Here is a 12,923-nt window from a genome sequence, read left to right as displayed (position 1 = left end):
TATTATATTATATTATATTATATTATATTATATTATATTATATTATATTATATTATATTATATTATATTACATGTGACCCTGGACTTTAAAACCAGTCATAAGGGTCCGTTTTTTTTTTTTTTTTGGAATGCTGCAATCATCTGAAAGCTGAATAAATAAGCTTTCCATTGATGTATGGTTTGTCAGGATAGGACAATATTTGGCTGAGATACATTTACAAAATATCTTCAAAGAACATGATCTTTACTTTAATATCCTAATGATTTTTTGGCATATAAGAAAAGAAACGATAATTTTGCCCCATACAATGTTTTGTTGGCTATTGCTATAAATATACCCCAGAGACTTAAGACTGCTTTTGTGCTCCAGAATCAAAAAATAAAAGTAATCTTTATAATCATTCATTTTTATTTAACACCAAAAGTTCTATTTTAATTCCTGAGTGAGAACTTGAGCTTTATAAAGTTAATAAAACATTTATATAAGCAAATAAAAAATGCGTCTGTATTTATTTTTCTATAGTGCCTTTTATTTATTACAGTCTACACTGCTGAAGCTCAAACAGTACAGTAGGCAATGTCTTGTAGTGCAAGTCGCTTTAAAGTTTAAACATTTTTTTTTTTTAAATCTGTTTGCTATTCATATTGTCACAAACACGCCAGGTTCCTCCTCCACACAATCACGGCGCACACCCTCACCTGAGTACTAATCATCACCACCTGATCCGCATCACCTATCATCCACCTCAGCACCACAAAAGCCACACACACGCACCCAGTCATTGTCCGGTCACGTTCGCGACAAGATCATTCCTGCGCTAACTATTAGGACTAACTCCTCTTTACCTTCTCTCCAAGGATAACCTCCGAAGACTCTTCTTCCATCTTCTCTCCAAGGATTACCTCCAAGATCCTCCTAAAGACCCCACGGTGCGTGTGTGTGGTACCCTCCTTCCCGGCACCCATCCACTCCTCACTTCCCGCTCCTCTGCTTGTGTCCATTCAATAAATTACATCTTTCATCTGTTACTCCTCTGTCTCCGATTGATCCGTAACAGATGACCGGACCAGCACCGAGAGACACAAGCATGAGCCTCACGGATCCCGTCCAAAAATTAGTAGATGCACTCCGCCGTACACTAATGTCAGCACCTGCATCACCACCACCAGCGAGCACTTCCGCGGATCCTATCATCCCTCCTTCACCTGCCGTGCACGCCAGTCCCATGGCACGGCCAGCGCCCTACTCTGGTTCGGCGGAGGAATGCAGCGGATTCTTGCTTCAGTGTTCACTGGTCCTGGAGATGCAACCGCTCTCGTACCCAACGGATCGAGCTAAGGTAGCTTTCATTATCTCCCAGTTACAAGGCAAGGCTTTACAATGGGCAGACTCTCTCTGGACCCAGAATAATCCTGTAACCCAGTCATATTCTAGCTTCATCGAACACTTCCGGGAAGTTTTCGGCAAACCTGCCTGGGACTCCTCTATAGGTGAGAGATTATACAACTTGAAACAAGGGAATATGTCTGTCAATGATTATGCCTTGCAGTTCAGAACTCTGGCGGCCTCTAGTGGGTGGAACGAACAGGCCCTTCTCACTACCTATCGCCAAGGATTGGAGTCCAGAGTGCGGTTGCATCTCACTGCATACGAGGATACCATCGGCCTCGAGCGATTCATCCAGCTGTCCATCCGCTTCGCCACTCGTATGCAGTCCTGCTTAGACGAGCACCAGGGCCAGGCGCATTCCTCCTCTCCGCTCTGCCGGCCAGAGAACGTCAGCTCCCCAGAACCAGCCAGCGAGCCCATGCTCGTGGACTCCTACCGCCTCACTATGGCGGAGCGTCAAAGACGGCTGGCCCAGAATCTCTGTCTGTACTGTGCAGCTCCGGGGCATACCATAGCTGGGTGCCCCGTCCGTCCTCCTCGTCCCATGGTGAGTGCCATCCTTCCTTCACGATATTCTATGAAACCACTCACCACTGTTGTGACACTTACTGCGGCTGATGTGTCTCTTCCAGTTTCCGCCCTCCTCGATTCTGGGTCAGCCGGCAACTTCATCTTCGGCGCCCTCTGCCGTCAACTCAGGCTTCCAACCTCGGCCACGCCGGCCGCTTACCAAATCCACACCATCACCGGCAGGCCGTTAAGCAAGAAGTATGTACGCCACTGCGTGGGTCCAATCTCTCTCCAAACTGGACTCCTTCACCATGAGGACATTCATCTGCTGGTTCTGGAGGATTCCACCACTGACGTCATCCTAGGGCGCCCGTGGTTGGAGCAGCATAACCCGGTGATCTCCTGGAAGACCGGAGAAATCCTGAAGTGGGGCGAAGCCTGCTTTCAATCATGTATCTCCGGCTGTCCAGTTCCCGTGGAACGTCCCTCCGAATCACTACCAGTCTACACCACCTCTATTGAAAGCCCTGTCGTCAACCAGTCCATCTCCATACCCCAGTGCTACGCCCCCTTCAGTGATGTCTTCTGCCCGAAGCGGGCCTCTAAGCTGCCTCCACACCAGCCATGGGACTGTGCCATAGATCTGCTGCCGGGTGAACCAGTGCCTAGAGGACGGATCTATCCCCTATCCGTTCCCGAGGAGAAGGCCATGGAGGATTACATCAGGGAGGCGCTGGCTCAAGGATACATCCGCCCATCTACCTCCCCTGCTGCTTCGAGTTTTTTCTTCGTGGCCAAGAAGGATGGAGGTTTGCGGCCATGTATCGACTACAGAGCCCTGAACAAAATTACTCAGAAGTTTCGCTATCCTCTTCCCCTCGTCCCAGCGGCCCTAGAACATCTCCGTGGTGCCACTGTATTCTCCAAGTTGGACCTCCACAGCGCGTATAACCTCATCCGGATACGCGAGGGGGACGAGTGGAAGACCGCCTTCATCACCCCTACTGGCCACTACGAGTACTGCGTGATGCCGTATGGGCTAGTAAACGCCCCCTCCGTATTCTAGGATTTCATGCATGAGTTGCTCCGGGATTTCCTCCATCAATATATTCCCGGAGCCAGGCCGAACATCGACGCCACGTTGCGGAGGTCTTGCAACGCCTGAGGGACTTCCAGCTCTACCTAAAAGCAGAGAAGTGCTCATTCCATCAGCCCTCATTGCAGTTCCTTGGCTATACCATCGACCGCAGTGGCATCCGGATGGATGAGGGGAAGGTAAGCGCCGTCCGGGATTGGCCCATTCCTACCACCATCAAGGAAGTACAGCGATTCCTTGGCTTCGCAAACTTCTACAGACGATTCATTCAGAACTTTAGTACCATCACCAGTCCTCTAACCAACCTCCTTCGTCAGAAGCCCAAGTCCCTGTCATGGACTCCAGCCGCCACCGAAGCCTTCCAGGCCCTGAAGCTGGCCTTTACGACCGCCCCACTCCTCGTGCATCCTAACCCTGATTTACCATTCGTCTTGGAGGTGGACGCCTCTACCACCGGAGTGGGTGCGGTCCTGTCTCAGCAGCAGGGGACGCCCAGCCGCCTTCATCCATGTGCCTTCTTCTCCAGGAAGCTCAACCCGGCGGAGGTAAACTACGACATTGGCAACAGGGAGCTACTTGCCATCAAGCTTGCCCTGGAGGAGTGGAGACATTGGCTGGAGGGAGCCAAACACCCCTTTTAAGTTCTCACTGACCATAAAAACCTGGAATACCTTAGGGCAGCCAAGAGACTCAACCCCAGACAAGCCCGCTGAGCACTATTCTTCACCCGCTTCCAGTTCTCCATCACTTACCGCCCTGGGGCAAAGAATGTTAAGGACGATTCTCTGTCCAGATGTTACTCACCCGAAGAGAGGTCTGAGAACCCCGAACCCATCCTCCCAGACAAAGTTATTGTTGCCCCTATCTCTTGGTCTGACGAAACCCTACCTCCAGCCGAAACTCCTGCCAACGCTCCGCCGGGTTGCCCACCAGGACACCAGTACATCCCTAGGACACGTCGCACTCCTCTCATCCACGCCACCCATACATCACTTGGCACTGGTCACCCGGGGGTCAATGAAACCCTCTCGTTGCTACGGGAACACTTCTGGTGGCCCAACATGGCCTCGGATGTCAGAAGGTACATGAGTGGATGTAACAGCTGCGCCATGTCCAAGAGTCCTCGCCATCTACCATCTGGCAAACTCCATCCTCTGCCCGTCCCCAACCGCCCGTGGTCACACCTGGGAGTGGATTTCATGACCGACCTTCCTCCCTCTGATAATAACACATGTATTCTTATTGTTGTGGATAGATTTTCTAAAGCATGTCGTCTTCTTCCTCTGAAGGGTCTCCCCACTGCCATGGAAACGGCAGAACTGATGTTTAACCATGTCTTCAGGTACTTCGGCATTCCAGAGGACATAGTGTCGGATCGGGGCCCCCAATTCATCTCCCGGGTATGGAAAGCATTTCACTCCCTCCTAGGTGTGGCCATCAGCCTGTCCTCCGGCTACCACCCGCAGTCCAACGGGCAGACGGAAAGGAAGGTCCAGGAGATCAGACGCTTCCTCCGTACCTTCTGTCACGGCCACCAGAACTCCTGGAACCAATTCCTGGGGTGGGCCGAGTACGCACAGAACTCCCTCCGTCAACCCACCACCGGACTCACACCCTTCCAGTGCGTACTCGGCTACCAGCCACCCCTGTTTCCCTGGTCTGGAGAGCCCTCTGACGTTCCCGCGGTCGACTATTGGTTCCGGGAGAGCGAGAGGGTCTGGGATGCGGCCCATCACCAACTTCAACGGGCGCCCTGTAGACGCAGGACGGCAGCCGACCTTCGCCGTTCCGAGGCTCCCCAGTACCAACCCGGTCAGAAGGTCTGGCTGTCTACCCGGGACATCCTCCTGCGTCTACCCTGCCGCAAGCTTAGTCCCAGATTCATTGGCCCATTCACTATCACTCAGCAGATCAATCCGGTCACCTACAAACTGCAACTTCCTCCCGATTACCGGATTCACCCCACATTCCATGTCTCACTCCTGAAACCTCACCATCCTTCTGTTCTTCCCTCCACAGAACCTGGCGAGACGGAAGCCCCCCCTCCTCTCCTCCTAGATGACGGCGCAGCCTACTCGGTCAAGGACATCCAGGACTCCCGGTGGCGTGGTGGGCAGCTGGAGTACCTAGTGGACTGGGAAGGATACGGTCCAGAGGAACGCTCCTGGGTCCCACGCAACGACATCTTGGACCCCTCCTTGCTGGATACCTTCCACTCAAGACACCCCAACCGACCAGCTCCCAGGGGTAGAGGACGCCCACCACGACGTCGGGGTCCCCGGCCCTCAGGAGCGGGCCCTGGGGAGGGGGGTACTGTCACAAACACGCCAGGTTCCTCCTCCACACAATCACGGCGCACGCCCTCACCTGAGTACTAATCATCCCCACCTGATCTGCATCACTTATCATCCACCTCAGCACCACAAAAGCCACACACACGCACCCAGTCATTGTCCGGTCACGTTCGCGACAAGATCATTCCTGCGCTAACTATTAGGACTAACTCCTCTTTACCTTCTCTCCAAGGATAACCTCCGAAGACTCTTCTTCCATCTTCTCTCCAAGGATTACCTCCAAGATCCTCCTAAAGACCCCACGGTGCGTGTGTGTGGTACCCTCCTTCCCGGCACGGATCCCAACACCCATCCACTCCTCACTTCCCGCTCCTCTGCTTGTGTCCATTCAACAAATTACATCTTTCATCTGTTACTCCTCTGTCTCCGAGTGATCCGTAACACATATATTTGTTTAGCCTATTTAGTTATATATTGGCCTTTGTTTCCTGCTTTAAAAAAAATACATTATATATATATTAGTGTCTTATTAGTTGTCTTCGCTGTCTCATTTTGAGAGGGGATATAAATATCCCAGCAGCTGTCTGTGCTTCTGTTCATTCACTCTGGCTTCATGAAGGCCCTCAGTTATTGTTTATTAATTAAATTAAGTACAGTGCAATCTGCTGTTTAGCTACTACATTAATACCCGAGTTCCTGTTTTCTCACTCTGCTTCATCCTCATGTCACATTTAGCATTCATTAAAAGAGTAGGAGTGACTGCTGAATCCTGAGCAGTGCTAGTTTAGACTAGTGCTAAAGAATCACTCCCAACTTCAAATTAAATGTCTTTTATTCATAAACAGTCTTGCTCTTTGCAATAACACTAGCAGCAATTGTAATCATACTATTAACATAGTATACTTTCTCTATAGGAACTCTACTGGCCCAAAAACATGCAAAATTGAGTGTTTGATTTCTAAATGTTTCATGCTTTCAAATAGTTCACAGCACACATAAAGCAAACCTGTGTTTATCGTCTTACTGCATATGAATCTGTATTTAATGTTATCTTGATATTGCATGGTTTTGTGTCATGTTTTTGAGCATTACACAACCTGTTCATGTTTGTGGCAAAAATACTAATGATAACTAAATACTAAACATAAACACTAAACATATGTCTTAAATACATGCATATTCATATGCATACTTCCAATGTCCTCCATAAGATTTAGTAATCAGAGCAGTATTTACCTTCTTCATAAACAATAAGGACCTGTATTGAGCTCTCACTGGTTATGAACTTTATTTTCAGGGTTTGAGGGACAGTTATAAAGTATTGTTTATATGTTTATAAAGTGTTTATAAGTATTAAAATGTATTGAAGTGAAGTGACATTCAGCCAAGTATGGTGACCCATACTCGGAATTTGTGCTCTGCGTTTAACCCATCCAAAGTGCACACACACAGAGCAGTGAACACACACACACACACACTGTGAGCACACACCCGGAGCAGTGGGCAGCCATTTATTCTGCGGCGCCCGGGGAGCAGTTGGGGGTTCGATGCCTTGCTCAAGGGCACCAAGAACATTAATTGAGAATTAATGAGAATTAATGACGAAAAAAAATATGGGATCTATGATTTTAATTTATTAAAATAGGCCTGTAATATTGTTTACATGTCCTGCTGCCTGTGTATGAATTGATTTCTTCAGCTGCGTTTTTTTGTTTAGCTCATTAATTCAGTGTGCCTTAAGTCCTATAGCGTTTATTCAAAAAGCATGCAAATATACTGCTAAATCAACTTTAAGTCATTTTAAGATAATCCAAAGACTATAGATAGCATACAGATGATGCACTTAGCATACAATGATACAGTTCAAACATAACTACATTTAGATTACTATCATCGAAAAACAGTTTTCAACTGTTAGGAGCATGAAATCTTTTTTTTTTTTATTGTGTTTTTATTTGTTTGAATTATTCAATAACCTTTAAATAAATAAAAACCCTTCCCGAAAAAATTGGTTTGTTCCCAATTAGAGTTCAAGACATGGTCACATCTTTACCTTCATGACTCTACAGTACGTCTAGCTTTTTTTACAAAGTACAATCAAAGTCCAAATGAGGTCTGTGAGGTAAAGCCCCAAGTTCACATACGTCAGGACTGTGACCAAATTAAGGTCATGAAATCGATAATCGTGGGTTTTGGAGTCTCTTTTATAATTTTTATAGCCAAACACAGGCCAGAGGATGGCTGCAGAGACGTAAAGAGCAACAGCAACGGCGTCAAGCACCAGCTCCAACTTATTGAGATCGCAGCATCGCAGCAGATCCACACACTTCTGCAGGTGTGACGGGATCACCACCACGGTTGGAGGGAAGCACACCACGTAGACCAGAATGCACCAGATCAAACCGCCAGGCCGGAACCGGTTTTCAACTCCTTTGAAGTAGCTGTATACCGCGGTAAAGATGAGGCAGGCTACAAATGCCTGGCTGAAGCGCAGGATGCCTCGTAGGCTGGAGAGATAACCTGCAGGACACTTCCGTTTTAACATCACGGTTTCGACCACATACACACCAAGCGCCAAGATGGAGGCGATGGCGCAGATAATGTCTGCGATGCATGTTGTGCACACAAACACGGTGCAGTAGATGAGGCACGCAGACAACAGCATGAGGGACAACTGGAGGTTCAATCCGCAGGAGAGATCATTCCAAGAGTGCTTCAGCACAAGGAGCTCGATCAGTTTATCCACCAAGCACTTCTCGATAACGAAGACCACCACAGCCACAATGAGTCCGAATACCCACACAAACTCACACCAGATCCCATACGGACTGGACATGGGGCCACGAAACATCGGGATGATCAGAGCCAATGCACAGAAAACCATCTGGAGAATCCGGAAACTTTGAGAGAGACTCAGTCCGAACAACATTGTTCTTCATCTGATGCCAGAGAAGTGTGAGCTGTGTGCTCAAGTGGACCATTACTCCACACTGCATGATTTACATTTACACTGCCGATAAAGCCTTTACACACACCACACACTTTCAGTGTGTGTGACTTCTCAGTCTTCTGTTGTCTAATGTTCATTTCTCAGATGCACTGTAACCTTTCTGACAGCAACAAAAAGTTAGTTTAACGGGTTAATGAAAGTATGAACAGTTTCAAAAAGACTAGTTTTCTGCAGAAGTGAGGGATGATGCTCAGAAATTTAAAATAAGGGTTTTTAAATATTTTTATGCCAAGGACCTCCTAATATTTAATTTGATTTTCTCAGTGAGAAAGTCTCTTCTTCTCACCATTGCAGACTCAAAAGTAAACCCAATGCTGTGATTGGCTAATAGTTGTGTATGCTTTACAGTCTAGATCAGGGCTCACCAGACTCGGTCGTGGAGTTTAGCTCCAACCCTAATTAAACACACTTCAACCAGCTAATCAAGGTTTTATGTATACTTGAAGCATGCAGGCAGGTGTGTTGAGGCAAGTTGGAGCTAAACTCTGCAGGACACTGGCCTTCAGGATCAAGCTGAATTGTGCATTTAAAGAATATATATGTGTGTGTGTGTGTGTGTGTGTGTGTATAATATACATATAGGAAATAAATTACAAAGGTTAAATATTTCCAAAATTAAATAGCTTTTAACATGATAAAATACATGATAATGTTATTATATTTTAATTGTATTATTATATATGAATAAATACAAATGTTAATGTTTTTTTCACACAAACATATGTAGATCTTTAATAAAAAATAAAAACACAGAAATTAAATATATTCATTTATTATGAACAATCAAGCTTTTATGAAAGTGAAATAGAAGATGCATAAACATTTTTCCATTTACTAGAAACAAGAAAAACGGTGACCATGAAAGTGTCTTGAAGGACACTTTTAAAAAGAAAAATTCTGTGGACATCAATAGTTAAGTGCAGAACACTTACAGTCTACTAAAACTTTCCAATGCACAAAAGCTTCTTTAAAGTGGAAAAATAGGTTCTTAAGATAATTAAAATGTTCTTCACAGGTTATTTTAAGAACTTTTCACTGTAAGTTCTTTGGGAAATAAAAAAACGGTTCTTTAATGGCATCAACAAACACCCTTTTGCAACCTTTATTTGTAAAGTATACAGTACTGATACTATTGAGCGCGTTTGAATCCACAGATACCCAAGCAGGTCAAGACCAGATCAGCAGCATACAGGCCGAGATTAATGTAGGTCATGATGGTCACAACAAACTGGATGCTCCATATACAGCTGTTTCCCGGACAGTCTCTGGGCCGCGGGTTTCCTCTGAAGCTGTAGGTGGGCCAGAGAATAGCAGCAGAGATGTAAAGCAGAATTGAAATGACCAGGAAAATCATTGTGAAACGATCGATGCTGAAGGGCAGACAGTTCTTTAACTTGGTCAAGATGTTGGTGATGATGGTCAGGAGGGTTAGAGGCAAGGGAATAGCATAGGCCACGATGCACCACAGCAGAGCCGGTTTACCCACGTAACCAATCAGGGATATGAGGATGATGCAGCCAACGAAGGCTTCGAGAATCTTAATGAAGCCTGGAAGCGCAGCCACGTATGTTGCAGAGCGTGTGGCATCACATTTGTCCCTGAACGTCTCCGCACAGTAAAGCGCGCAACACACCACAGAGAGGATCGTGACCATCCAGCCCCAGATGCACATCCGGCAGATGTAGAAGTTGGCGAACATCGCCGTGCAGGAGAACGTGCAGAGCGACGCCATCATGGCCATGCCGGTCGTGAAGTCATCCCAGTCCATGCAGAACACCAGGATCAGCTTGTGGATGAGGAACACCTCCACTATGGTGATGACCAGCGAGATGATGGGACACAGACCCCACACCACCATGCAGTAGATCCAGTAGGTGTGAAGCGGGTGACCCCAGACGTAGCTCACCGCAAACGTCACCGCGCACATCACGATCTGCAGCATGTGCAGGGCACCGCGAGTGCTCTTCAGGGCGGAAAGAGAGAACTTGGGCTTTTCCATCTTGGCGTGGAGTGGCTCTTCAACAGGTCTGAAGGCGTTATGAAAATGAGCTGCTTTCAGAGGAAGATAAAAAAGCCTTACACATGTCAGATCAAGACACCATAAAGCTCCACCTCTGCCTAATGATTATTACTAGGTCAAGATACTCAAAAGTCAAGTCACATATATTAATAGTGCTTCATACGAAGTTCCTCAAATATGACACTAATTAATTCAGCTGTTAAGCAGCTCTGCGAAAGACAATAGTGTCATTATTCAGCTTAATTTAGCTGAGTATTGCTTCAGTTCAGTTCAATAACCATCTATGTTGCAAAGGTCATCAATTAATTCAATTCTATTAAGCAGCTCTACAGAAAACAGTAGTGTCATTATTCACTATATTCACTTTACTTCAAAGCTGATCCATTTAATCCAGAAATTATGAAATGACTTGAATTTCATAAATTTAGCTCAGTTTAGTTATCTATCTATCTATCTATCTATCTATCTATCTATCTATCTATCTATCTATATCTATATATATATATACAGTACAGACCAAAAGTTTGGACACACCTTCTCATTCAAAGAGTTTTCTTTATTTTCATGACTATGAACATTGTAGATTCACACTGAAGGCATCAAGGTCTATTTGACCAAGAAGGAGAGTGATGGGGTGCTGCGCCAGATGACCTGGCCTCCACAGTCACCGGACCTGAACCCAATCGAGATGGTTTAGGGGTGAGCTGGACCGCAGACAGAAGGCAAAAGGGCCAACAAGTGCTAAGCATCTCTCGGGGAACTCCTTCAAAACTGTTGGAAGACCATTTCAGGTGACTACCTCTTGAAGCTCATCAAGAGAATGCCAAGAGTGTGCAAAGCAGTAATCAAAGCAAAAGGTGGCTACTTTGAAGAACTGAGAATATGACATTTTCAGTTGTTTCACACTTTTTTGTTATGTATATAATTCCATATATAATTCCACATGTGTTCATTCATAATTTTGATGCCTTCAGTGTGAATCTACAATGTTCATAGTCATGAAAATAAAGAAAACTCTTTGAATGAGAAGGTGTGTCCAAACTTTTGGTCTGTACTGTATATATATATATACAACCCGAATTCCGGAAAAGTTGGGACGTTTTTTAAATTTTAATAAAATGAAAACTAAAGGAATTTCAAATCACATGAGCCAATATTTTATTCACAATAGAACATAGATAACGTAGCAAATGTTTAAACTGAGAAATTTTACACTTTTATCCACTTAATTAGCTCATTTAAAATTTAATGCCTGCTACAGGTCTCAAAAAAGTTGGCACGGGGGCAACAAATGGCTAAAAAAGCAAGCAGTTTTGAAAAGATTCAGCTGGGAGAACATCTAGTGATTAAGTTAATTGATATCAGGTTTGTAACATGAGTAGCTATAAAAGCTTTGTCTTAGAGAAGCAGAGTCTCTCAGAAGTAAAGATGGGCAGAGGCTCTCCAATCTGTGAAAGACTGCGTAAAAAAATTGTGGAAAACTTTAAAAACAATGTTCCTCAACGTCAAATTGCAAAGGCTTTGCAAATCTCATCATCTACAGTACATAACATCATCAAAAGATTCAGAGAAACTGGAGAAATCTCTGTGCGTAAGGGACAAGGCCGGAGACCTTTATTGGATGCCTGTGGTCTTCGGGCTCTCAGACGACACTGCATCACTCATCGGCATGATTGTGTCAATGACATTACTAAATGGGCCCAGGAATACTTTCAGAAACCACTGTCGGTAAACACAATCCGCCGTGCCATCAGCAGATGCCAACTAAAGCTCTATCATGCAAAAAGGAAGCCATATGTGAACATGGTCCAGAAGCGCCGTCGTGTCCTGTGGGCCAAGGCTCATTTAAAATGGACTATTTCAAAGTGGAATAGTGTTTTATGGTCAGACGAGTCCAAATTTGACATTCTTGTTGGAAATCACGGACGCCGTGTCCTCCGGGCTAAAGAGGAGGGAGACCTTCCAGCATGTTATCAGCGTTCAGTTCAAAAGCCAGCATCTCTGATGGTATGGGGGTGCATAAGTGCATAGGATATGGGCAGCTTGCATGTTTTGGAAGGCTCTGTGAATGCTGAAAGGTATATAAAGGTTTTAGAGCAACATATGCTTCCCTCCAAACAACGTCTATTTCAGGGAAGGCCTTGTTTATTTCAGCAGGACAATGCAAAACCACATACTGCAGCTATAACAACAGCATGGCTTCGTCGTAGAAGAGTCCGGGTGCTAACCTGGCCTGCCTGCAGTCCAGATCTTTCACCTATAGAGAACATTTGGCGCATCATTAAACGAAAAATACGTCAAAGACGACCACGAACTCTTCAGCAGCTGGAAATCTATATAAGGCAAGAATGGGACCAAATTCCAACAGCAAAGCTCCAGCAACTCATAGCCTCAATGCCCAGACGTCTTCAAACTGTTTTGAAAAGAAAAGGAGATGCTACACCATGGTAAACATGCCCCGTCCCAACTATTTTGAGACCTGTAGCAGAAATCAAAATTGAAATGAGCTCATTTTGTGCATAAAATTGTAAACTTTCTCAGTTTAAACATTTGCTATGTTATCTATGTTCTATTGTGAATAAAATATTGGCTCATGTGATTTG

General features: G+C 45.4%; 2 protein-coding genes across 2 annotated transcripts; both read right to left on the bottom strand.

Annotated features, from left to right (window-relative positions):
- Positions 1–7,364: 7,364 nt before the first annotated feature.
- Positions 7,365–8,219, bottom strand: LOC132115815 (myeloid-associated differentiation marker-like protein 2). Its single transcript, XM_059524209.1, has one exon. The coding sequence runs from the start codon at positions 8,217–8,219 to the stop codon at positions 7,365–7,367; it is 855 nt and encodes a 284-aa protein (XP_059380192.1).
- A 965-nt stretch (positions 8,220–9,184) lies between these two features.
- Positions 9,185–10,417, bottom strand: LOC132116393 (myeloid-associated differentiation marker-like protein 2). Its single transcript, XM_059525225.1, has one exon. It carries the CDS (start codon positions 10,297–10,299, stop codon positions 9,430–9,432), a length of 870 nt encoding a protein of 289 aa, XP_059381208.1. The 5' UTR covers positions 10,300–10,417; the 3' UTR covers positions 9,185–9,429.
- Positions 10,418–12,923: the final 2,506 nt, after the last annotated feature.

Source organism: Carassius carassius, chromosome 35, assembly GCF_963082965.1.
Source record: "Carassius carassius chromosome 35, fCarCar2.1, whole genome shotgun sequence".
Classification (NCBI taxonomy): domain Eukaryota; kingdom Metazoa; phylum Chordata; class Actinopteri; order Cypriniformes; family Cyprinidae; genus Carassius; species Carassius carassius.
Note: the sequence above shows the minus strand (reverse complement) of the source record. Positions and strands in the feature narration are given on the sequence as shown.